The 26,530-nt window shown below is 48.8% G+C and overlaps 2 protein-coding genes; one reads left to right on the top strand and one right to left on the bottom strand.

The window, feature by feature from the left end:
- Positions 1-23,468: 23,468 nt before the first annotated feature.
- Positions 23,469-24,078, bottom strand: CHC_T00005818001 (hypothetical protein). XM_005717352.1 is given in 2 exon segments: positions 23,469-23,616; positions 23,617-24,078. 1 exon segment carries the CDS (start codon positions 24,076-24,078, stop codon positions 23,617-23,619), a length of 462 nt encoding a protein of 153 aa, XP_005717409.1. The 3' UTR covers positions 23,469-23,616.
- A 1,463-nt stretch (positions 24,079-25,541) lies between these two features.
- CHC_T00005817001 (hypothetical protein) lies at positions 25,542-25,769 on the top strand. The gene has a single exon (XM_005717351.1). The coding sequence runs from the start codon at positions 25,542-25,544 to the stop codon at positions 25,767-25,769; it is 228 nt and encodes a 75-aa protein (XP_005717408.1).
- The last annotated feature ends 761 nt before the right edge of the window (positions 25,770-26,530 follow it).

Here is a 26,530-nt window from a genome sequence, read left to right as displayed (position 1 = left end):
CCACTCTGCGAGACTTGTGCGACGAATAGTGGATAATCGAACAATTCTTGTGCTTGTCGGCAAGTAGAATTATGTACGCCAATTGGCTAGTGTAGTCATAATTATTCTGAAATGATGAATCAGTGTACGTAACGATGTACAGTGACCCTATATCGAGCTTGGGGTAATGGAGTCGTAGATGCAGTGTTCGGCGAAGGTGCTTAACGATTTTATTCCCGGCATCGATTGCTGTGAGAGAAAATTTTGACTCTGTTACTTGAGTGGACATGGATACCGCACAAGCGATGTCTGGTCGAGAATGAACGACCCACAGCAACTTTACACGCAAAGAGCGGAATGCGTCGAACGAGGCGTTTTTCTTGAGATATGGCAATCGTTTCACATAATGCTCTTGACTTAGGCGTAACTCGGTCCGTGGTCCTGATATTTCCAATCCTGTGAAGTTGAGAGGGGGTTTTCTGCTGGTTTTGTCTCAAATGAAGATGATGTTAATTTTGTGGATTCTTGACGGAACTGCTTGTTACCTGCTCTTAGTAAATCATCCACATAAGCGCCTGACATGCCGACCAATTTCCCACATTCTCTTTTGAAAAATAGTAATAAATCATCATGTGATGCGTCCATCTTCAGATCCTTCTTGTAATGGTCAGTTAGTGTTTCCCCCCAATAATCACCTGATTCTGTGAGACCATACAGTGGTGTCATGACTTGGAGTAGCCCGTCCGCAGCTAGTTCAATCATCTCTGGTCGAATGAATACATTGCGCTTCAAATTCTGTGCGGACTGTAAGTATGCTTGTGTTACATCCGAAGACCATACATCAAATCCGAAAATCACCGCAAGAGCAATCAATATAGGCACAGAACAGTGCCGAAGTGTAGTAGAAGTGTGAACAAAGGATGATTCCTCGCGATCTCGATGGCCACCTAGAACGAACCGGGCTTTGAGTACCTCTTTGTCGTCATCAGACCGCTTGATTGACAGTACCAACCGAGTAGGAATGATATTTGGCTTCACTTCCACTTCTTCGCGGAGTACCAGCTTGAATTTGCCCGCTTGAAAAGTCCTGCCAGTTCCTTTCTCTTTGCCTCGTCAACCAAATCGGTTCGAGGATCTCCTGGAGATATCAATTCTGTATACATAATGCCATTACGTCTCAGGTCATTATCATCAATGGAAAAAAATGCCGGAATAAAGCGAGATGGGGTAAAGCGCTCACGTTGAGATCTTCGCTCGTCCTGAGTTTGTTCTTTTGTTTTATCAAGTTGTTCTAGATCTGGAAAGCCATCTTGTACCGCAGTTTTCGCTGGTTTGATCTGGGATCCATTAAAAGGCTGTGATTTGAGTTTCCTACAAACATCCAACACAACACTCTTTGCGGTTTGGACTTTGATGACACTAAAAGGCCCTTACCAGCGTTTCTTTCGTTCACGGTATACATATACCTGTTGGCCTGGTGTGTACATATTGTGTGCTGCAGAGGGTACCTTCCGATTTAGTGAATTTTGAACTCGATGACGTGCGATCAAGTCTGCATACTCTCTTCTAGCCATGCATAAGGCTTCTTTGCATTCCGAAATGTTTGGTAGTAGACACTCATCCTCTGGTCCAGTTTGGGCTATCGAGGGCATGGATCCGAACAGTAGAACAGAAGGGACTAGACCATCAGGTACAGCAGTGTCATTCACCGCCTTGACAACGGTTGACAATCGTAGTTGCATAGGGAGTCTTGGGAATTGCATCGATATTTTGTTAAAGACCCGACGTAGCATTGCATGATATGTTTCCCCAGCGCCAAGCGAATTGTGTGACTCGGTGCCTGTATGTCGCAGCGAAATCTGAGCAGTTTCGCTGTTAGACTTTCACGCTTTTGAACGGAATACAGAGCCTTGGTCTGTCAGCATGGATAGAGGGTACTCAGTATAGATTGTGACACAACAGTACATGAAAGTATTCCAAATGGCGTCGGTGGACTGGGAGGGAAGGAATCGCGCGGCAGAGAAGTTGGTCCCGGTATCCACTACGTGAATCACAGGCTTCCCTTGAAAGAACATGAGGTCGATTCTAACCTCCTTGTTAAAAATAATTTCATCAGTGCATCGGGCTTGGAATGTCAATGGTTTCGTGGAGTAGGTTTGACAGATATGCCAAGAATCATAAATTTCTTTCAAACGTTTCTTCGTGTCGGGGTCTAGCCGTTCCGGTGCAGCTCTCCGTAGCAAATGGTAGAGCTTTCCGACGGATGGATGCATAAAGTGGTGATGAAGCTTACTTAGTGCAGCTTTGGAGTAGAATGTCGTTGACAATCGATCCCAGGTAAGGTATATGTGAGCAAACTTTCTCACGCATGCCAGCTTCCAACCTTCGTTCACGGATTCGAGCTCATTTTGGACTGTCAAGACATTCCAGCGATGGGCACCAAGACATCCAACCCTATCAGGAATGGTCTACTTGGTTTCACTATGTGCGTTTTGATCTATTTCGGGCCAGAGGGCGTGGGTAATAAGATATATACCACACCAAGAGAGGAGGTTACTTGATCACCAAATACGAATCGGAAAGGTTCTTGGAATGGCTTTAGAATGACGTTATATTCCTTAGCGTAGGCAGAGAATTGCGAAAGACCTATCACTGTGCGATAAGCCCCCGTGTCCAGGCACGCTCCCTCGAATTTCGTTTTGTTACAATCTCGACTTAGAATGAAAATGTTCCGGTTGATGACGTAGAAAGTTGGTATAGTGGCATTCGGGGGATGCTTCTTATCTGGTTCTTTTGGCTCTGATAGGCCAGACAGAGAGCCACAGGTTAAGTTCCGTCTGGCGTCGGAAAATCCATCCCTTGCACACCGGCGTCCGATGAATCGACCAAGGCGGTGAATGCGTCATCGTCTGTATCCACCCCAGTATCAAGGGGACTGTGGTCGGCGACGAGAGTTTCGAAGACACTACACACTTGCTTCGTAGTTTCAGCAGCCTCCAGTTCATATGCCGCTTCGTAGTCATTTTCTTCCATCACGAGCTCAATAAGTACCTGTGCAGCTGCGGCATTGTGTGGCCCACCTATTTCTTTCATGCGATTCCCTCCTGCATCAATCATATTGGTAGACCCCTGCTCTTTGCATTCAGAGCGATAGTGCCCAGGCTTCCGGCATTTGAAGCAGATGATTTTAGATTTGTCTCGACGTGGTCATGATGCGAAGCTGGCCCTCGGAGCGGTGTTGGGGAAAGGTAATAACCTTTGGCGCGGAGCAGGATTGTTCCCGAATGCGTACTTGGAACCGTAACCAATGAAGTCCCCGGACGTTGCCGCGATACGAGTATCGTCTACCTGCTCAGGGTCCCGCCTCGAACGACGAACCTCATTTTCCCATATTACCAAAGCAGCTGATAACTTAGTGTATAGATCCTGATATTTCAGTTTGCCTTGCATGACTTCCTCTTCGGGATTTTGTGGCCATGCGAAGCGCTCAACGATCTTCATGAGAGTATTGATCTTGAAGGTCTCACGGCGTTTCTCGGGAGGAAATTGGTCATTGAGCCTCCCAACTTCGTGGTGCAATGTACCTAGAGCAGCCACACGGCTGCAGGTATTCTTCTTCCTGATATCTTCTATTGTCAGTCCGAGAGCGATGGCCTCAATCTGGCACTGGTGAGCTGGAGAGTCAAACTGAGCTGCAATCCTTTGGAAAACGTCTGGCACTGGCGTTATATCCGGGTGCGCGTGTATGTTATCCTCCCAGAATCCAAGGGCTGGTCCCTTCAATGCAAGAGAAATGAGTTTAACACGATCATTACGGGAGAATGATTTTTGGTCGCAATATGTCAGGTATGCTCTCTGTACTTCCGGAAGACTCGGGGACTTTCCAAGAATACCGCTGAATTTTCTGCTCTCTGTGAAGTGCTTTGAGGCAGAATCGACATTGCGAGAGGATATCATGTCCTCTGACGGACGGTTGTTGCGGCTTGAATGGTGTGGAGCACCCGCAAGGCAAGAAGGGGCAGCTGCAGTGCTCAAGACAGAGTTGCCTCTACTCATGGGAAAGTCCGCAATTTGTTCGCGAGCGGTGCGCAATAAAGCGTCATCTCCTGCATAAAGACCTTCTGCTATAGCCTGTGGGACGAACAGGCCTTGACGCTGATTAACGCTGATTCCGAATTTGCGTAGCACAAGCCGGAGATTCTGGAATATGATGGGAGCCTTGAGAGTAGATATTGAAAGAGGAATCTCAGGTGGTAGTAGCTCCAAAGCTGTCTCCTTAGCGGCCGCAGATGAATCCAGAGGAGATTCCAGCAGATGCTTCATACAGTCGATTATTGCAAAGTTGTTCATCAGACCGACCTACCAGACGATTAATAAAGACGAGCAGAACGTCACTTTCGGCAGGGACATATTCCAGTGCATTTTCAGCTGTAGATTTCATTTTTCAAAGAAGCATAGTTCGCTGCTATACCGGCGTGCTTCGAAGTGATCCAGTCTACGCGCCATTGTTCGCCCGGATAAATTGTAGAGAGTAAAGTGCAGAGAACGGGAAGTGTAGTTAGAGAAAACACGTGTGCGCACAGCCTACACTTCCACGAATGTGGGGCAGATCAGGACGCTCTGTGGTTTCCGCAAATGTAGCTGTAGCAGGTCCCTCAAGGGGCAATTGCTTCCAATAAACCTGACAGCTTAATGTAGATGTCGATACCTCTTGTTGTTGTTCTGTGTGAGTGGAGGGAAGAAAGGAGCTAGTCTCCTTCAGTACAGACACATCTACCTACAGTAAATACGCCACGAAAGAGAGGGCGCTCGGGAGTTGAACAAGTAATCACCATATTGTCCAGTGTGATTTATGACCACCGTCTTCGTCCGTTTTCATTATTTTCCGAAAGATGGCCGACAGAAGCTGAGGCCGAATGACTCATGTGTAGTAAGTGCACCCTTTCAGTGACTGTCGACGGATAACCGTGGCGAAATGTTGAGCACCCGGTCCCACCCAGATCGGGTTCAGGAGTCCCCAAACTCGGACCCCAACGACGAAGCATTTTTCAAAACTTCTAGGACAAAGATGACTACACCGCCACGACTGCGACCGCGGCGACCGCTCCTAGCACTGCCAGCTGACGTACGCGAAGCGATACAGCTGCCTGACTCCCTCCCGCCATCGCCGCCGCCCAGACACCCCTCCCGTCCCCCAGCGCCACGATCATGCGCTCAACCAGGCCCATTACCGCGCTACAGCTACCGAAAGAGTGCGGCGCACGGCCACACACAGCCCTCTTGAGACTACGACGAAATTCTGGCCGGCCAGGATCCAGACGAACACGCAACCAAGGAACTAAGGACCCCGAGAAGACTCTCGAGATACTACAGCTCAACGTTTGCGGGCTACGTCGTCGTGCAGCAGAAGAAGTATCAATTCAGTGCTCAACACGAGGGATACATATCGCCTGTCTCCAGGAAACCCATCTCAAAGGCGGCGACGCAGCTCCTCAGATCCAAGGCTTCACCGTCCTAGCGTGAGAAGATTGCGACGACGGATACGGAGGCGTACTCAAATACGTTCGGGAATCTTTGTGTCAACGGACAACACGGAGAGAATTCTACAACACCGGACGCGTACAACGCTGCACTTTAACAATGCGAACACCACGTGGACTGATGAATATCTCAAACGTCTACGCCGCCCCAGGGTGGCTACGAGCGGGTACGACCTGATTGACGAGGCTATCTGAAGACAGAATCGTCCTAGGCGACTTTAATGCTGTAAGAACATGGGACCCAGCCAATGTGCACAGTAAATGGCCCCCGCACGACCATTTACTTGAAGAACATATTCTCCAGTCACATTACGAAGTGCTAAACGACAGATCCACAAGACGTACTAGCAAGAAAGACCTATCCAACGCCTCACGTCCAGTCTTAAGACAGTTTGGACGGGCATGGACGGGCTTGTTTTGGACGGTCCCGGGAGTCTCATGTGCAAAACAGCTTCTTATTGGTCTATTTTTAACATTCCTTAACATGCACGTGTCAACGCACTGCAGATTAATTTAATCTCCTGCAATACATCTGTGCGTAAACCGATGCCACCAAAAAAGCCTAATTAGCCATCGTAGATCACATAAATCCGAAGAAGATCCATTTTTCCAACCTCCAACTTTCAAATTATCACGACGCGAAACTTCCAATCTTAGAGATACTGTACAAAACGTTCGCCCTTCTTCCGCCATAGCAGACCCTTTTTTTCCTTTAGAGGGTAGTACCTGTTAAAAGCAATCCTCATCCGGAAAGTTTGCCCTGTTCAACAAATATCTCCCCACCAACGAGCCGAACAACTAGCACGAATCGCTGCGCAATCCCCTTTATTCTTTTTTATCTACTTGCGTCGACTATTGCGGGTAACCTATTCTCTCCTTGATCACCATTCCCCCTCCTTCGCCTCTGTCCTTCTCTGCCCCTTTTTGGCGACGGCGAGCACGCAGCGGCAGGGAGGAAGAGTTGCCCATGATGGCTTGGGGCTGAGAGACGGGGGTGGCAAGGAACGGAAAATAGTTGAAGGGGGATGAAGGGGGAAGGATTGTATACTGGATCGAGGGATGGAGAGAGGGCGTATGGGCGGAGGGAGAGCGGGGGGGGATGAGGGGGTTAGAGTTGGAGATATGCGTGTGTGGTGAAAAGGGAGGCACGGAGATGTGTACGAGTTCGTACGGTGATACCCATCTCGGTGGTGAAGAATTTGACCAGCGCGTCATGGACTACATGATGATTCTCTTGTTCGAGTCTTGTATACTGGAGACTACTTGAGGGAAGAGCACACAACCGTAATGATGCTGTGATGATGGTGTCACTGAGGGAGGACGAGATCCTGATTTGCGCACACTTAATAATTCCAGCTCGATTATTTTATGTATTTCAAAAAAGAAGTGTCCATGACCGGCCAAAACAAGCCCGTCCAAGCCCGTCCAAGCCCGTCCAAACTGTCTTAAGACTGGACCTCAGCGATCGACATAACTGCCGCGTCGGGATAGTGGTCGCGCTTGAGCACGTGGAAAGCAGATAACACTCCGACGACTGAACATCACATCGTTACCACGACCATACAGCATTTCAGCCCCACGTACTAAACGATGGGCGCTAGACAAGGCTGACTGGAACAAGTACAGGAAAGTTTTGGACAACCGTATTATACGCTCTGATGACTCCCCCAGCAGCATTGAGAAGTAAAACCAAATATTAACATCCGCAGTTCTCAACGCAGCCCACAAAAGTGTCCCCAAGGGTAGAAGATCAAAAGAAGTGTCGTGGTGGAACAATGATGTGAGCGAAGCTATTGGTAAACGACAGCAAGCATGGGAAAAGTTCCTCGGCAGCAGAACACAGCACAACAGAGAGAAGCTTGAAGAACAGCAGAATACAACAGATCAGGTGACTAGACAAACCAAGGCCACCGCGTGGAAGAACACGGTGGGAAAGATGTCAGCTACAGATGAGAGCAACCCTCTGTGGCGGGTCCTGAGGGGAATGGACAGGCGTAGTAAACCGTTCTCATAACGAGCCGTAAAGGGACGCCAAAATGAGTCCGACAGGACGATGGCCGACCAATTCCTACGAAACTTCATTGCTTCCACAAGGAGGAAGCACAAAGACACTGTGCATCGAAACAAATACCGGAAACAGATGGATAACGCAAAGAACTCAAAACGACAGGCCCACCAGGACACCTTTAGCTTCGAGGAACTTGACGCGGTAATCCGCAGCATGAAGACCAAGAAAGTTGGGGGACCAGACGGCATCCAAATAAGACTCTTGAAAGAACTGTCATACACTGCCAAGCAGCGATTGCTGCGCCTATACAGCCGGTATTACACGGAAGGGGTTACCCCTGCCGCATGGCGGAAGGCCCAGATGATTGCCATCGAGAAACCGGGGAAGGAGAATGAGGTTCGCTCCATTAGCCTTACAAACGTGCTGGCGAGATGCATGGAACGGTTAGTACTTTCACGCCTGTCTCCCTGGGTCGAGGGCATACTAACCCACGAACAGGCAGGATTTCGGAGACACCGGTCATGCGAGGAACAGATTGCTAAACTCACAGAGGATATTGCGCAAGCAATGTACAATAAAGAGGTGGGAATAGCTCTCTTGCTTGACTTCAGCGGAGCGTACGATCGAGTATCGATCAAAAACCTACTAGCGAAACTAGGGAGGCACTACTGCCCTCCACAGCTTCATCTTTGGCTACGAGCATTTCAAAAAGACCGCAGAGCCTACTGTAGGTGGGGAGCTAGCAATAGCAAGAGTTGAGTGCTACCAAACGGACTCCCGCAAGGACGCTCGCTATCATGCCTGCTCTGGGATGCGTACATTCTAGACCTCCCCCAAAAAGTGACCGGGGGAAAACTGTCGCTGTTTGCAGACGATACATCGGTTTGGGTCGTTCGGAAAAGCTTTCATGATTGCCTTCCAGTGCTTAGAGACATGTCACGAAGTATCGAACAATACTGCAAAGACCTTTGGATTAAGATCAACCCAAATAATACTGTTCGGTTACCATTCGGAAGCAAGCGCTGGAAGCCCCTTAACCCAACGGTCGAAGTCTGTGGCACAGAGGTTCACGCCTCACGTAGCGCAAATTTTCTAGGAGTAACGATCGACTCCAAACTGACCTTCAACTTCCATGCCACGAAGACTGCTGAAAAATACCTATCACTCTGCAGAATTCTCGCTTCTCTCTGGCCGAACGTGGGGTGCAGACGAACGCATACTGAGTATGATAAGAAAAGCCATCCTGGAACCGGTTGTTACTTACGGCTGTAGCGCTTGGATACCACACGCATCATCAACCACGCTACATAAATTGAGCGCACGCGAAACGTCACTCTTAGAATACAGACAGGCTGCTGTATGCCCTCGACTATCGAAAGGCTCCGCGAGCTAACCGACACGGACTCTCTGCGCGAAGAGGCCGCAAAGGCAGCGGCAATACTTCTAGAAAGAAACTCGCGGGTCCCACTGCCGTCATCTTAACTTAGCATGACTGGGATTGAGAAGTGCAGGACCAATCGATCAACCGCCAAAGAGACAGGAGAGACAAGACTCGCGCAAACACGAATCCTCCCGTTAGCACGCCTTCCGTTTCCGCCACTGACAACACAGATCATATCGAAGCCCTTGCCTAAAGCAGTTAAGTTCTTCTACACAGACTGCTCCAGGACCGATGAGGACACAATGAGTTTAAAAAAGGCTGGGGAACTTTTATCCAGGCTACGAAAATGTGATGTGGAACTGGTGATACGTAATACGCCCTCACCTGTCCGTCAATCATCACATCACAATGTCAACTTAAATGCACCTTTCCGCAGAGCGCTGCAATGGATCCTGGACACCAGTGTGATTACGTGTGAGTCAGATAGAACCATTTCTATCTGACACGTACATTTAGACAAACTGTGGAACACTTTAAATAGAGATCCTACTAGAGGAGTTCTATCTTGAATGTATGTAACTCCCTTTAACCGACTAAACGTCTAGCTTCTACTGTGTACCGAGACTATCTCAATAACAGGAACTGTGGACGGACGAATCTGTTGGAACCCCGGACACCCCCTACCCCAAAGATCAGCCCTGGCCGCTCTCTGTGCGATGGGAAGAGAAATGGTACACTGCAACCTCAACGCCTATGCATCCAGACCCCGAAGGCCTTCATTGCGTCACAACGTATTGCGCTCTTCACGGCGCCCTACCATCTCATGTGCTTTAATACGATGACACGGATCTTCACGCTGTACACTTCGGCCCGCAGCCAGACCGAACCTACGTCGGTGATGAGGACGGAGACAGGCTGATTTAAAACAGACTTCAATCGAACTTGGACACGACTTGGTTCCTTCTTTAATTCTGGAGACTGACTAGGTCTCCCTTTATATAATGTAGACGCAACGCTAACTACTCACAACAGTGGTGTTCGCGAACATTCCTAGACTACAGTATTTGTAATTACACATCATCGACGTAAGCCAAACTAGTAGGATAAGAGTACAAATGTGTAAAGGACTGGAGAGCTCGTAGGATGCATTTCTGCGATCCCCGTGGATGAGTTGAAACTGATTGCCAACGCATTTGCACCTTCCCCAGAATATACACACGCCAAAAACCCATCAGGACAGTAATTAACCGGATCCTCGTCGGGTGTCTGCGGGATCACAACCGGTGCTTACGTCAATCTTGCCTCGCATCAGGGCCCTGCTTCAACTCCCTTTCTGGACCTGGTGCGGAACTCTTTGAACAACTCCGAGTGACATTCTGTGTTTCTCGAACAGTATTCTGTGCAAAGGCTTGGTGAGAATGTCTGCTGTCATTTTCTCACCTGGGCAATACTGCATTCTCACGGAGCCGAGACGAACCTGTTCCTGAACGTAATTGACTCGAATTGCAACGTGTTTTGCGTTTCTGACCCCCTCTGTAGCCCAGTTAATTGTTCCTTGGTTGTCTTCAAACAGTATCGTGGCGCCGCTTGGCAGGCACGAGAGTTCTTTAAGAAGATGGCGCAACCATACAACGGCTTTGCATGCTTCACTTGCTGAAATAAATTCAGCCTCGCTTGTGGACAAAGCAACAACTGGTTGTTTGCGGGACTTCCATAGAACGCTTGAGTTATCGATCTGAAGAACAATTCTGCTCGTAGACTTCCTATCCGATCTGTAATTTCCCCAGTCTGCATCTGTATACGCTTGCAGTGACCCGGGGCTACAGTAGAGCCTGAGAACAAAGTCCGTTGTTCCACGGAGGTATCTCAGTATTCTTTTTGCTGCAATCAAGTGGCAATGTTGAGGATTGGAAACGTGGCGACAGAGCAGCCCAACAGCCGAAGAGATATCGGGGCGCGTTCTAGTTGACAAAAACAAAAGCGATCCCATTATATCCTAAAAGAGTTGTCGATCGGCCTCTGAACTCTCATCGTTTGATGGCACTGCACTCATTGGAGTTTTGACGGCCTTGCACTGTGCCATCCCAAACTTGGTAAGCACTTCTCCAAGGTACTTTTGTTGCGAGAGGTATGCACCTTGTGAATCTTGCTCAAATGCAACACCTAAGAAAAACTTGAGCGGTCCCATATCCTTGACATCAAGCTGCTCCTTCAGTTCCTTCTTGATTGCACTGATGCTTTCCATCGACGAGCTTATGATGATAATGTCGTCGACACACAGTAGCAACCACACGCGATCATCTACAAAGATACATTCGTCAGCTGCGAGTGGCTTCAATCCCATCAATATCATAACCTCTTTAAATTTGTTGAACCACAGTTTGGGTGCCTGTTTGAGCCCATATAACCCCTTTCTGGGTCTCAGTACCTGGTCTTTTCCGCAAATCGAGATGCCCGGCGGTGCTGAAATGTAAATCTCGTCATCCATGTCGCCATGTAGGAAGGCGGTCCTCACGTCCAGTTGATGTGCGTGAAGCCCCTTCTGGACGGCGACTGCAAGGATGGCTCTTACTGTACTGAAATCGACAACTGGCGCAAATGTTTGCTCCAATTCCCTTGAAGATACCCTTTCACAACTAGTCTAGCCTTATATCTGCATAGAGAGCCATCCGAATTCAGCTTTCTCCTAAAGATGAACGTGGTCGGCAGAATGCGGAAGTTCGCAGGTTTCGGCACAATTTCCCACGTTCCGTGGGACTGCAACGATTCGAGCTCTGACTGTATTGCTTCATCCCAATTGGCAGCCTCGTCCGTTCCCATGGCCTCTGCGTGCGTTTCGGGCTCCGGTACACTCAGGGAAGAGGCTCTCTGTGCGCTTCCTGGGTTGTAGAAGTCCGGTGAGTTTCTCTCTCTCCGCGGGTATCTGGGCTGTACTGCTTGCCCTTCAGACGATACGTCTTGGTCCTCTGCCGTTTGGAGAATGTAGGTCATGGAATCCATTTCCTCAGAGCTCGCCTGTTCTCCGTCAGCGTTCTCTACGTCATTCACTTCAGATGTGTGAATGTCTGCACGTTGTTCAATAGCAAGTTGGTCAGCGGCTTGCTGTACGACATCTACTGCAGCTTGCTGGGCGTCGCGTTGTATAGGTACGTGTTTTGGCATGTCACTGCCCACCACGACTACATCCTCATTGGCAAACCAGTTTCGTCCTGGAAACGTCGTCTCATCGACTCTGACATCCCGGCAGATAATTGCATTACGAGTACTCCGAAGCCAGACCTTGTATTGACTTGTCTCATAGCATGCAATAACAATTCCTTCTTCACTCTTACTGTCGAGCTTCTTGCGCTTCTGCTTAGGAATATGCACCCAAGCGAGGGCGCCAAATGCACGAAGGTGATCAATCCGTGGTTTCCTACCCATCAAGAGTTCGAAGGATGTAACCATCTGCTTCTGCGGACAAAAGAAGCGATTCCTGATATCAGCAGCGTGTACTGTAGCCTCAGCCCAGAACTGCTTGGGCAGTCCTGCATGTCGCAACATCGACCGAGCACTCTCTACGATGGTTCGATTGCCCGCTCAGCAATCCCATTCTCCTGTGGAGAATAAGCTGAACTTCTCCTGGATTCAATACCATTTTCTTCTAGAAAAGATTCCAGTGCCACGTACTCTCCACCATTGTCGCTGTGGAGCGTTTTGATTCTACAGTCCCCTTTTCTCTCAATCCAAGCCATGAAAGTCCTGAACTTCCCATCTACTTCGCTTTTACTCTTAATGGGAGATATGCGTATAAATCCAGAGAATTCGTCAATAAAAGAAACGTAATAGCGCGCTTTTCCGAAGGAAAGAGTGGAAAAGGGGCCACAGACATCGCTGTGAATAACATCCCCAACAGCGCCTGCCCGTACTGGGTTTGCGTGACGAACAACGCGAGATTGCTTGCCCTTCTCACAACTTGGACAGTGTCCACCGGACAGAGGTTTGACTGACTTTGTCCGAAACTCCTGGACTGCATTGGATTGTATTAGCCTTCTGACACTCCTTTGGTTCGCATGAACGAGTCTGGCATGCCATAGTTTTTCATCAATAGCAGTGCTAGCATGAGCCTCAGATCGATCAACTTTTATTTGTACAGGATAAAAGCCTTTAGACTTACAGGCTGTAATTGCTACCTCCCCATCTTCTGCCATGGCCATGCATCCATTCTTTCCGAATCGAATTGTGAATCCTTCGTCACACAGTCTGGAACAGGAAATTAAATTCACATCTAATCCAGGTACGTACAGTGCATCTTTGAGCACCACATAACGGCGGATGGTGCCATTTGCTCTACCACGTAGTACAGTATTGACGTGAACATCTCCTTGCAGTGCAGCATCAATTGTTCGGCCATCTCCCAAGACAATTCGACGAGTGGCAGCTTTACGAGTGTTCAAGAGCAAACTCGAATCATGAACCATGTGATCGGAGGCACCTGAGTCCATGATAAACAACTCTGAGTCTTTGCTAGAGGATCTCTCGCCAATTGAGACTGTCAAGAGCAGCGTGGATCAACTCAATTGTGCACTGCCTCTGTGGTCGCCTTTCCCGGTCAGGACGCGATTCTCTCTCCTTCCCTCTTTGACCCTCTGAGTGCAGTTCCTTGATAGATGCTCGCGTTCGTTTCAGTTGTAGCATACTCTAGTCTCCTCCATGTGTCTCTTTTGATGCCAACTGTAATCATTCGCCTGGAAGATTCAACTCAAGGAAATGGTACACGTGTCTGTACATATCGATATGGATATCGATGACCCTTCGGACCATAATTTGTGCGTGAGCATTAATTAGATGTTACACAGTCGTGCACAGTCGTACACCGCTTACGACTGTACAGAGGCCACAGAAGGTGTTACTGTCTTTTGCTGATAGCATCCAACCTTTGTACGGGATAACACTTGGAAGAGTTAATTGCAGTGCCCGTCATGACCTAAGGGAAAATTGGAACTATGTAATTCTTCGTCTTCATGCCTAATTGCTCATGTTAAGCGCTGCACGACCTTTCAGGCGTGTGCTCGTAGCGCGGGTACCTCGTAATGGAGGTCTATAAATCCCGGAGCGCTGTGCAGCCTCCAGGGAAATAAAGGCATCGGACAACGGGAGCGTCTATCCGTCTGTGCGAGGTACCTTCTCTTTCTGTTTTTCCCCACAAGTTGCTACAGATATATCTTTCGCGAAGAAGATTTGTGGATCAAACTTTGAGAGAAGCACGATGTCTCAGCATCGTATTGAGGCTTCGACGCTTTTGGAAGATGAGCCGTCTCCGACGAGGGGTCCTGTGAAAAATCAGACGATTGTTGATACTATAAAGGCCCCAAGACTCACGTGCGTCACGCTGCTTGACTTTATCAATTTTCGGAAGGCACGTGAGAACTACGAAAGGGAAGTTGCGGAAAAGAATCGTGACCCCGGTGTGGATATACAGTTGTCCTCCTACCTGACGACCGTGGACCACAATGTGCTCGAGTTGTTCGTAGAGCGTGGTTACATCGATAGCCCTAGTGTCCAAGACATTACCGAAGATGAACTTGTGAAGTGCGTAAATGCCAAGTGTGAACGTCCGCCAGGAGAAATTGAGTTGTCTGATGTGGAACGGACTATCAAAAACGTTCAGATAAAAATGTCTGTTCCCGGTGCTGAGGCACGTATCGATACGCTACTTCTGGACTACAAGGGAGCACTCGAAGCTTCAGGATATTCAAACTTCCCACAAGAGTGCCCAAAGCTCGCCATTGGCCATCTCTTCGATCGTCTCAAGCCACAACTGCTGAAAGACTTGATTGAGGACGAATTTGAGAAGCAGGATGCGAAACGCCTGCGTAGCAAGAACTTTCGCTATTTCATATCCGAGCTTGTCCGTTTGGCGGATGTTGTCGAAAAAACAAGCAACCGACGAAATCATTCTCATGAGCGAGATAAGAAACCGAAAGGGAAGAGTCAAATGCAAAGGAGCCAAACTGGAAGGAGCGATGGAGCCATCGAATATGGCAAGGGTAAGTTTGGGGACTCGTCACAGTACCAAAAGGGTAAACGCAAGCATCTGCCTAAGTGTCTGCACCCTGACTGTACCGAGGAACACTACATCAAAGATTGCCCGCTTTGCAAAGGAAATGATGCTCTGAAGCAGAAGTTGATTGAGAGCTGGCGCAAACAGAATACAGCAAGGAAGAAGAAGCCGAAGTTCATGAAACGAATGGCTGCAGAGGATATTGACAATCACTCAACCTTGTTTACCGCCAAGTTTAATGAAACGATTCACGCCTTGGTACTCGCAGACAACTGCTCTGACGACAACCTGATGCCGCCTGATATCTTCGACAAGCTGAAAGCTTGCAACCCACACGTAGTTGTCACTCAACTTGACAAGCCAATCGTGTACTCCCTGGCCGTTCAGGCCCAAGCTAGTAAAGGGACCGCCAAAGTCACATGCTGTAAGACTGTGAAAGCGGATGTGGAGTTGCGCATCCGACATGGAGCTTCTTTGCTGCTCCGAAATGTGGAGTGGGCTGTAAGTGACCAGCCAGCGGAACATGTCCTAATTGGACGTCCCGTCTTGGAAGGGCTCGGCCTAGACACAAAGACAATTCTCGAAGCCGCATCTGACAAACACAACGGTATTGTAAATGTACCAGACATCCTTACAAAGGGTAAAGATGTGAAGAATGGAACACTTGCCAAGATCATGCGAGATGACGGCATATTCCATAGTCAAAACGGAGATGACGGATTCGCCGACGATGACGACATTTATATTGATCTCGGTGAAGACACAAAGGAGGAATTGCAGAATGCTCTAACAGCAAAGATCAAGGAAGCTCAGGAGAACGGACTCTCTGAGAAGGGTGCGAAGCAACTACGCGACCTGGTTTTTGAGTTTCAAGACATTTTTCGTGTTCGTTTGGGTAGATCACCGCCAGCAAGGGTAGAGCCCATGAAAGTCAAACTGAAGCTTGGAGCACGACCAGTCATAGCTAAAACTAGGCGCTACAAGGCAGACCAACGCGACTTTCTGAACAGGTACATTGACACCCTCGAAAAAATGGGATTTGTACGCAAGAACCATGCAGCTACCTGGGCAGCAGCCCCGCTTCTCGTACCGAAGGACTCCAGAGCGAGGTTTCGCATGACTGTCGACCTCAGAGCAGTGAATGATGCTACGGAACCCATTTCTTGGCCAATGCCGCACATTGATTCGGAAGTTGTGGACTTCCGAAACAGTGATTGCTTTGCTACTGTTGACTTTGTCAGTGGATACTGGCAGCTGCCCTTGGACGCAAATTCCCAAGCCGCACACAGTATGGTCACACCCAAGGGTATATACTCACCAACGAGGACCCAGCAAGGGGCTGTAAACTCAGTGGCAAACTTTCAGAGCAAAGTTGAACCGTTATTCCATCAGATGCGGGAAAATCTCAAAGCCTGGTTGGACGACTTTATTATCCATTCCCGGGGAGAAGATCATCTACTGCAACTCCTGTTGCAGTTTTTTTAACTTGTCGAAAGTATGGACTGTTTCTTTCGGCAAAGAAGAGTGTGTTCTTCACAAAAGCAGTCAGATGGTGTGGCAGGATCATATCGAAAAATGGTGTCAAGATGGATCCAACAAGAGTTTCAGCCTTGCAGGAACTTGATATGCCACATACCGCGGGGGAACTGTGCCAGTTTGTGCACTGTCTCAGGTGGATGTCAAACTCCATACCCCAATTTGCTGAACGATCCGTTCCGCTAACAGAAGTCCTCGAAGAAGCTTACACACGTACTGGACGGCGAACGAAGCGATCGATTCAAAACATTGCACTTCAAACTCTGTCCTGGGGGAACAAACAGGAACAAGCCTTCAGAAGTCTACAGGACACAATTAGAAATGCTGTTCTGATTTCTTTCCCAAAGAAGGGCAAGAAGATTTGTGTCTATACTGACGCGTCAAACCAATTCTGGTCGGCGGTGGTAACGCAGACGGATCCTGGAGAGTTACAAAAACCGGTGGAAGAACAGATGCATGAACCTTTAGCATTCCTTGGGGCACAGTTCAAAAAGGCAGAAATAAATTGGAGCACATTCGAGCAAGAGGCTTTCGCTATTTACCAAGTGTTCAAGAAACTTGATTATCTTTTCTATGACGATCAGCCCACCCACGTGTTCACTGATCACCGGAACCTCCTATTCATATTTGCCCCAGTGGCTCTCGAGCCAGCTTTAGGGCGTCACATTGTGTGTAAAGTACAGCGCTGGGCGCTGTATCTGTCGAGATTCACATATGTAATTGAGCATGTGGATGGGGAGAAGAATGTATTCGCGGATATTCTCACTCGGTGGCTGAAAGGCTACCGATCGGAGAAGCGTTCACTCCGCAAATTGGCAAAACTTTCGAGAATTGAAGGGATAGTTGACTCGCCTGCCACAGAGGAATACATTTGGCCTTCGATGGAAGTCTTTCGAAAATCACAGAACAAACATTGCCCTGCGCCTGCGGATGAAGGGATTGCCTGGGATGATGAAGAAAAGCTCTGGAAGAGAAGAGGTTGCATTTGGATTCCGAGACTTGATCTAAGGCTGCACATGAAGGTCTTGGTAATTTCACACTGTAGTCTGGGAGGACACCGCGGAAAAAAGGCGACGGAGAGCATAATCAGAGAGAACTTTTACTGGAAGGAAATGTCGAATGATATCGAGGAGTTTGTTCAATCCTGCATCCATTGTATTGTAACGCGTAGCGGAGAAAGCATTCCTAGGCCGCTAGGTACGGCACTTCATGGCTCAAAACCCAACGAAGTAGTACACATGGATTTTTTATACATGGGTGCTGGTTTTGAGGGTATGAAGTATATACTGATAATCAGGGATGACATTTCGTCTTTTGTTTGGCTGCATCCTGCTGATGCTGCTAACGCAGAAGTCACTGCACTAGCCCTTTCCAAGTGGATTGCATCTTTCAGTACTATGGACTGGTTGGTTAGCGATCAGGGATCGCACTTTCTGAATGAGCTGAACGAGGAGATGTTCCGCAAGTATAAGGTCCGACGTCACTTCACTACTGCCTACAGCCCATGGGCAAATGGTACGGTAGAGCGAGTATGCCGCGAGGTACTGCGGTCATGTAAGGCATTGCTTTCAGAGTGGCATCTTGCCCCGCAAGATTGGCCGGCTGTCGTAGACTGCGTACAAGCTATTCTCAATCACTCACCTCTAAAAAGACTTGGGACACGCTGTGCTGGGGTCTACAGAACACCACTAGAAGTCTTCACTGGAATTAAGCCCTGTCGCCCTCTCATGCGTGCGCTGCCCGTTGTCACATACAAGAGTGCTGTGTCAGATGACGAGATAAAACTGCGCCAAATACTCAACATTGACAAACTGCAGATATCCTTGTCAAACATGCACAAGGACGTAAAGAAACGTACTGACGCAACGAGAGCTCGTCAAATACTCAAACACAACGCAAAGACCAATGTCGTACCAGCTAATTTCCACTTGGGTGACATGGTTCTGGTCCGTCGAGCGCAAAGAAAAGGACATAAGCTGGGGTTTGTATGGAGAGGTCCACGAAGGATTGTTAAGATCTTGAGTCAGTGGGTATACGAGGTGGAAGATCTTCTTGAACGCAAGAAGGAAACTGTTCATGCTCGCAGACTCATGTGGTACCGTGCTGACCGAGAAGATCAGGAAATCAGTCCTGCACTTCTCGAATACGCAGCCCATTCTGAGACAACTTATCAGAACGTCGAAACATTGGTAGACATCCGAAGAGGCGCAAATGGGATCGATATTCTCGTTCAATGGGCCGGGTTACCTGATGAGGTAGATCAGACCTGGGAACCGTTGTTACAACTCAAACAAGATGTCCCCGACCTTCTCCGTGATTTTCTGATATCGCCCGGAAAGGAAGAACTCAAGACAGCGGCGAAAGATCAAACGATATGAATTATTTCTTACTTGTGAACATCAATTCATGGGGAACTGTAATCATTCGCCTGGAAGATTCAACTCAAGGAAATGGTACACGTGTCTGTACATATCGATATGGATATCGATGACCCTTCGGACCATAATTTGTGCGTGAGCATTAATTAGATGTTACACAGTCGTGCACAGTCGTACACCGCTTACGACTGTACAGAGGCCACAGAAGGTGTTACTGTCTTTTGCTGATAGCATCCAACCTTTGTACGGGATAACACTTGGAAGAGTTAATTGCAGTGCCCGTCATGACCTAAGGGAAAATTGGAACTATGTAATTCTTCGTCTTCATGCCTAATTGCTCATGTTAAGCGCTGCACGACCTTTCAGGCGTGTGCTCGTAGCGCGGGTACCTCGTAATGGAGGTCTTTAAATCCCGGAGCGCTGTGCAGCCTCCAGGGAAATAAAGGCATCGGACAACGGGAGCGTCTATCCGTCTGTGCGAGGTACCTTCTCTTTCTGTTTTTCCCCACAAGTTGCTACACAACTTCCGCGGTGCTTTGTACGCGCCGCCATTAGAACTCGTTCTCCGGCCTTTGAGTTGCTCGCCACAGATGAGCTATTGTGGTTCCACTGTGTAGTATAACCCCCCCCTGGGGGTTTAAATTAGATTAGATCAAGAACTAGATCAGCTACTGTAGAGCGTCGAGCTCTACAGTACCACCGCGCGTGTCCACGTGTACACCACGGGACAAGGGACTTGCGCATACACGTGCACACGTGTACAGCGCGCGAACGAAGCGCGCACGCACCACGAGTGATACGTGTACTGTCAGCCTCGACATAGCTGACAGTATTATAGTGCAGGCCGACCTGCACTACAGTAGCCCACTACAGTACCACGGTACTGTAGTGTTATGATAGAGTGTTTTGTATATTAAATATGGAGCGGACCGACGGCGGCGGAGGGGGACAAGCACGGGCTTGTCCTCAACCGACCGCCAAGGTCAGTCCACCCAGCTTATTCTAAACGTCGCCTTCGCTCTTCGCGCGCGTTTAGTCGGAGCCGAGCCGGAGTGGACGCGCAGCACGCGAGCGAGCACGGAACCGCCTCCGCCCGTCAGCACTGGTACGTCACCCAGTGCTGCTCCGGGGCGTCGAGGCGTCGATCCGCTCGTGCGTGCGCGCGTCCTTGCTCGCACCCGCTCTACCACCGCTACCCAGGCCCGAGCCCAGTTCCGTAGCTGGTTGGCCCGCTTCACCCCTTCTCCGAACCAGGGTCTACAGGTCGAACTGCGCATACACCTCCAGTCCTCTGGGGGTGTTTATGCTACACACTGCTGTTCTTCGTATTCTTGCAACAGACGCGCAGTGACGCTTTCCCAGGACAGATTCTGTCCTGCACTCTGTCGCGCAGCAACTATGTGACCAAAGGGTGATTTACTCTTCTCACCAAATGAAGCCAGAAGCATGGCCACCTGCATTTGCTCAGGAAAGGCGTGACCCATTCCCTCAATGCGAATAAAGATCTCCTCAAATGCGTCGACAAAATCCGACATTGCCTGACCATCATAGCGCAGTCGACCAAGTTTCGCTTGTAGTTGCACCTGTGTCGCAATATTAGAAACAGCGTACCGTTCTTGCAAGCGGTTCCACATCTGGTGCGGGTTTGCTCTGTCAGCGAGGCAAACTCGAAGAGGTTTAGCATCAAGGCTCTGCATTATGATAGCTCGGGCCTTGGCAACCTTCAGCTTTGTGGGTTCGTCCAATTCTTGTGTTCCGTCTGCAACAACGTCTTCTCTTACGACGATGAGCACTTCCTGAGCCTCCAGAGCAGCCTCTGTCCTTGCTGACCATAGATTAAAGTCTTCACCGGGTCGTCCATAAAACTTATAGACACGTTTGTTGTCCGCCATGGTCGGTTAAGACCATACAAGACCTGCGAGAATCTTGCAAAATCGTTAGACTCTGAGACGAGGTAAAGAACTTTTTCTCCTTCTGGGCCCATAACCAAAACAGACTTCAATCGAACTTGGACACGACTTGGTGCCTTCTTTAATTCTGGAGACTGACTAGGTCTCCCTTTATATAATGTAGACGCAACGCTAACTACTCACAACAGTGGTGTTCGCGAACATTCCTAGACTACAGTATTTGTAATTACACATCATCGACGTAAGCCAAACTAGTAGGATAAGAGTACAAATGTGTAAAGGACTGGAGAGCTCGTAGGATGCATTTCTGCGATCCCCGTGGATGAGTTGAAACTGATTGCCAACGCATTTGCACCTTCCCCAGAATATACACACGCCAAAAACCCATCAGGACAGTAATTAACCGGATCCTCGTCGGGTGCCTGCGGGATCACAACCGGTGCTTACGTCAATCCTGCCTCGCACCAAGGCCGTGCTTCAACTGATTTGCCAAGTTCCCGAATTCCTCAATGTGGGTGGAAGCGAATATGTCATAAGGGACCACAGATCGGGCTTCACGGAAAAGCACAAAACGCCAGGGGGGTTATATGCATCTCATTCTCCGCGGATCTCAGAGGCGTAATCGGTGCATTTGGCCAGGTTTTGCGAAACCCGATCGAAAATACGCACCACCGATGGATAGTGGACTGCCAAGAAATATGCAAATCTCTCTCAGGGTGTGGAAGACAAGATATCGCTCTACTGTACGAGATACGGCAAAAGATTACGACTCTCACTCGTGATCCCAGCTGTTCTCTTGACATCGTATGGATCAGCTCCCATTGTGGGCTGCAAAGCAACGACCAAGCTGACAAGTTAGCGAAGCTGGCGCTCAAATTGCCACTGCGCGAAAAACTCACGGTCGCTGTCGAATTTCACGACGCCAAAGCGGCAATTCGTCGAGCAAGGAGGAGGGCCGCCAACTATGTTGAAGAGCTCCCTGACAACATGCAGGGTAATTAGACGAGAAGAAAGGAGCGAGTCATCCTAAACCAGTTTTATACCGGATGTTGTGCTCTATTCCAACCATTGAGGGGCATTCTTAAGCTAGGAAACAGAACCTGCCGGCTCTGTGACGCAGAACACACAGTCTCTCATTTTTTCACATGCGCCGCCCGCTCAGCACGGAGGAGAGCTCACTTTACAGACAGAGAAGAATGGAGAGCTAGAATACTTCGAAAACCGCTTCAGATACTGGCGTACTTAGTTGGGGAAGGAGAGCCCGAACTAAAAGGGCTTTCCGGGTTAGAGAGGAATTAACTCTAGCCCCTCACAAAAAACAGAAGATAAAGACAGAGTATATTGTGGAGACCACAGACTATGTGTCGCAATTTTCATGTCGCTGAGGGTAGCGCGATGGCCTCGCAGTGGTCGTTTTCCGTTTTTGCTTCACGAATAGACAATGCGGCCGAGGAGAAGTTCTTATTAGATTTTTACCTTGATCTTTCGATGGGGCGCCTTCTCGCTTGTTGCGAAGAAGTCGACCCCTTTATTCAATGTTCCTCTTTCCAATCCTAACACTGTCAAGCGTAGCTGAGGGACTACCTAAGAGAGGAACATGACGGACATCCGTGCTAGCCGTACTGTATAGTCCCGTTATGGCTTCCAGCTAGGAAGTCTTTGTGATATATCGCAAATACAATTACGATCCTTATCGATCTATCCAGGCTCACAAAATACCACGAGCTAAATATCCAAGTAGAGCCATCTGCTCTACTCTGACAGTTCTCTAATCTTAAGCATGTATGTGGAGCATCCACTGTCTGCATCGCAGGACTTTGCGAGAGAATTTTAATCAGTGTTAACCCGGGGGATTCAGGTTTGATTGTGATTCGGAACGGAATCATAATTTTCAAAACAGAGCCGCAACAAGTTAGTTTCAACATCCCGTATCAGTTAAGTCAAAAGAAACCAGAAACTATCGACGAGGGAACGTACTTTCAAATAGAAGTGCGATGTGGCGATCTCATCATTGCGGGAAGTGATGGACTGTGGGATAACGTGTATCCGGAACGAGTTGCTAGAATTGTTGGAATTGCGCTGCAAATTTCTGCTAGGCAGGCGATGGAGACTAGGACGAAAACTGCGGCAAACGAACTGGCAACTCATGCCAAGCTAGCTGCCCGCGCCAAAACAGGTTTGTCGCCTTTTTCCACAGCTGCAAAAGCCGCTGGGATAGACTACGAGGGTGGGAAAATGGATGATGTATCCGTTCTTGTTTCAGTGGTGCAATGTGAATAAACAAACGATATGGTTCCAAGCTTACTGATCCATTTCCTCTTCAAAAAACTTTTTTTTTGAAACCATTGCCTCAAATGACCGTCGTTATGTACTTTTTTCTGTCGTGAGCTAAAAATATACGATGCGCAGTACGAGAATGTGATGACTACAGGGTAACAGCCGTCACGAGAACGAAAGGTTCGTTCAGAAGTACACTGTGAAAAAAATAAAGAAATGAATGTTGCTGGGTATCGTATTTGGTTTACGATAATGTGCTAGCAAGAGCCAATACCACTATTTGCTTCTGCTGGTATATCCATTCCACTTTCACAGAAACTTTGCTTCATGTAAACGTGATCAATGAAATCTCGTCAGAAGCGTGTGGGGCGGATATGTGTCTGCCCGTTGCCATCAATTAGGAGCGACGAACGTACAGATAAACTTGATGTCTGTTTATTATAGCAAATCCCGTAAGCGCTTTGTGGGTGACATGGTTCTCTAATAACTACTGAAAGACACAGTTTATATCTAACTGTAGCACAACGGCATCATTTAGACAGGATTTGTATCTCTACGGAATTATCAGCATGTCGGTGTATCGAGGAAATCCTTCTCGTCTTGAGAGACATTACTCCATAACGTTGGGAAGTCGCAAAGTCCGATGGGTCTGGTTTTCTTCGGGCACGTTCCATCGTTAGACATTTGCTCGCCGTTGAGGTTCAACAGATACTCGCTACCAATAGAGAGGTTGACACCGCAAAGGCCATCATTGACTGCTGTATCCAAAAAGATTATATTGTCCTCAGCGCTTGGGCCCTTGAACGTTTCAAGCACCTTGACAATGAAGAAGAATTTTCCTTCGAATTGGTCCTCGATGGGATCGCATGTCCCAGGGCAGTTATCAAATTTTGCAAGTACTTTTGCTCGAATAGAAAGAGTGCTACCGCAAAAGCGCTCCTCAAACGTCTGTTCGAAGCAAGAGCATGATAGCGCAACGTGCGTAAGCATGGCCATGAAGAGCGCGACGGTGAAAAGGCGTGCCATTGTGAAGTTCGTTTCAGTGGTACGGAGATCTTCGGTGTTACGGCGGGATGCAGCTTTGCTGCAGCAGTCGAAAAGAAAATCTAAGCGAGAGACGTGTTGCTCATATTTATAGTATAGACGGGGTTGGTCGCGTGCCGCTGGTACCTATTCTTCCCTCAAGACAGGGGGTGCACACTAGAATAGTGGCGAAACAAGGAGAGGTTTCAGAAATTTCAGTCCGATTTTGGGCTCCCAGATTGCACAATTCCGGTTACACGATGGCCATTCATGGACAGACTTCAGACCTCAGAACTGCCTGCCCTTTTTTGCCAGCTGCACAAGCGTTTGAATTCTAGACTCCACATTCTACATGTCCATGTTGTCGAAATTAGAGAATCAAGCTGGCCCGACTATGGAATGTGGTGCCTGCATTGTTGTGTCCATGCACAGAGGCGCGGATAATCTGGCGCATATCCAATGACAACGAAACAAAAGCGACTTCGCTTGTGCAGATACTCTCCGTGCCTCCCTACAGCTTGCCTTCATCGCCGAAACTTACCTTGTTCCGGGGCCAAGAATGCAGACATGTGGTTCTGAGGGGAATTAATCAAATGAGCTCCATAAAACTGCCCTAAACCAGATCGCCCCGTTCCAAACGCTCGATGAAAAGGTTCATTATTTGGAAGCATTGGATGTTGAGGGTTGTGCCGCCGTGTTGTTCAAGTTCCAAGAATCTCAGATGATACGTATTGCCTTCACCTCCATCCATCTCATAATATCAGGAGAAAGCAGCACCCGCACACTGGACGAGGTGATTACCGGCAGACACCTTTCTCTTCTTTCGCATTGGATACCCGTACGTGACAAAAATCGACACGTTTCGAAAAGCGTTGCAAAAAATGTAACGTTTTGTCCGTTGTTTTTATTTCTGAAGTAAAATCAAAACGGACGAAACTTTTTCTACTCCGTCTCTCAGACAAGAGGTACGTATCCGGGAACATCCACAGTTTCATGCGTATCGTACCAGTAGGGCCGGGGGCACGAAGTAGATGGAGGGCATGATGGCAATAGATTTTTTAAAAAAGCATTGCCGTGATTCATCAAGGAACTGCTGCTGACATAGCGACAAATTGTGTGTCCTGGGTCAAGTGGAAGCAACAAACCAGATGGTGGGAGAAGAATCAACATAAGCCAGTGTCAGACCCGTTCCAGAGTCCGGGATGATTTGAATGGGGATTTTGTCTCCTTTTTGACGTGAACCACAACCACCTCGAAACATCCTTCTACTGGACCTTTTTTGTGTATGCCCCTAAACAATCGAGGGAACCGAGGTACGCACGGCGGAACTTGTGTGCTTTCATCTTATCTCGCTAAAATTTGCGTCACTGTACCAAGGACGCTTGAGTCGTTGCACGAATCTCAAGAAGTGGCGGCCGCTCTGTGATCGCATGAGAATAAAAAGGTGAGCCGGTGTGTCAACATAGATGTTCATAATTTACAAAGACACAGCTTGGCCCAGAAAGAATCCTCCTGAAGCTGCTATTTTGGGTCAATCACTTCCAGCGTGCCTTCTCTCCCCGTCCAACAAATTTCTCCCGGGTGGGGACTCTACCCTCTCAGGGACACATGAATCTACTCATCCGCTTACGAGGATGGTAGGAGGCACTGACCATCTCCGCCCGGCACACCATCGCAGACACAAACATCTTTGACAACTACACCGCGACACTTTCGGCAGCAACGTGAGTACACATCCGACAAACTGTCCTTCGAAGGCTTTTTCGTCATACACGCAGTCTGAAGCCGCTTTCGTATGCAACGCACGAGGCAGACGGGCCGTGTTGGCCATGCGTAAGGGAAGGGGAGGACGAGTGGGTATAGGCAGCCCCTGCAGCCAGCGTAAATATTTCCCGGGGCGACGAGCGTGTAGGGCGAGCAGAAGTTGGGCACGGGCGGGCGGCATTTCCACTTGGGGTTGCGCCCGGTGTTGCACAGCAGCACGCGGCAGCCGCGGTGGCGGCAGAACCTTAGGACGGAGCGGTTGGCCGAGCAGGGGAAGCTGCACTGCCTGCGGTTGGCGATCTGGACAGGGATCGGGAGCTGGCGCGAGGAGGGGTGCTGGGCAGACGCAGCGGCGGGGCGCAGGTGCAGCACGAGGAGCAGGATGGGCAGCAGAAGCAGCGGTGTCGCAGATGTGGTCAGGTGCAAAGGGAGGCGGCGGGGCTTGGCGTGGAGGGTTTGGTGTAGAAGTGGTTGAGGGTGGGGGGCCGGGAAGTGAGGCGGTTGGGGAACGGAAGGTGCCATGGGAAACAAGGCTGGGCGGGAAATGAGTGGACTTTTGCGGTGCGATAACCACTGAGCAAAAGGGGAGGTGCCGCTGGCCAACGACATGAGGGGGAATGACTGGGAGTCATATGAAGGAATCACCACATACAGTATAGGAATTGTAGGCGTTGGTGTTCCAAAGTTGAGG

Source organism: Chondrus crispus, genomic scaffold (genome assembly GCF_000350225.1).
Source record: "Chondrus crispus Stackhouse genomic scaffold, scaffold_316, whole genome shotgun sequence".
NCBI lineage: Eukaryota > Rhodophyta > Florideophyceae > Gigartinales > Gigartinaceae > Chondrus > Chondrus crispus.
This window is presented reverse-complemented; position numbering and strand designations above follow the sequence as displayed.

What these genes read in the sequence shown, in the direction of transcription:
- CHC_T00005818001 (XM_005717352.1), bottom strand. Translation starts at nt 24,078, where the DNA reads ATGGCACGCCTTTTCACCGTCGCGCTCTTCATGGCCATGCTTACGCAC.
- CHC_T00005817001 (XM_005717351.1), top strand. Translation starts at nt 25,542, where the DNA reads ATGTTCATAATTTACAAAGACACAGCTTGGCCCAGAAAGAATCCTCCT.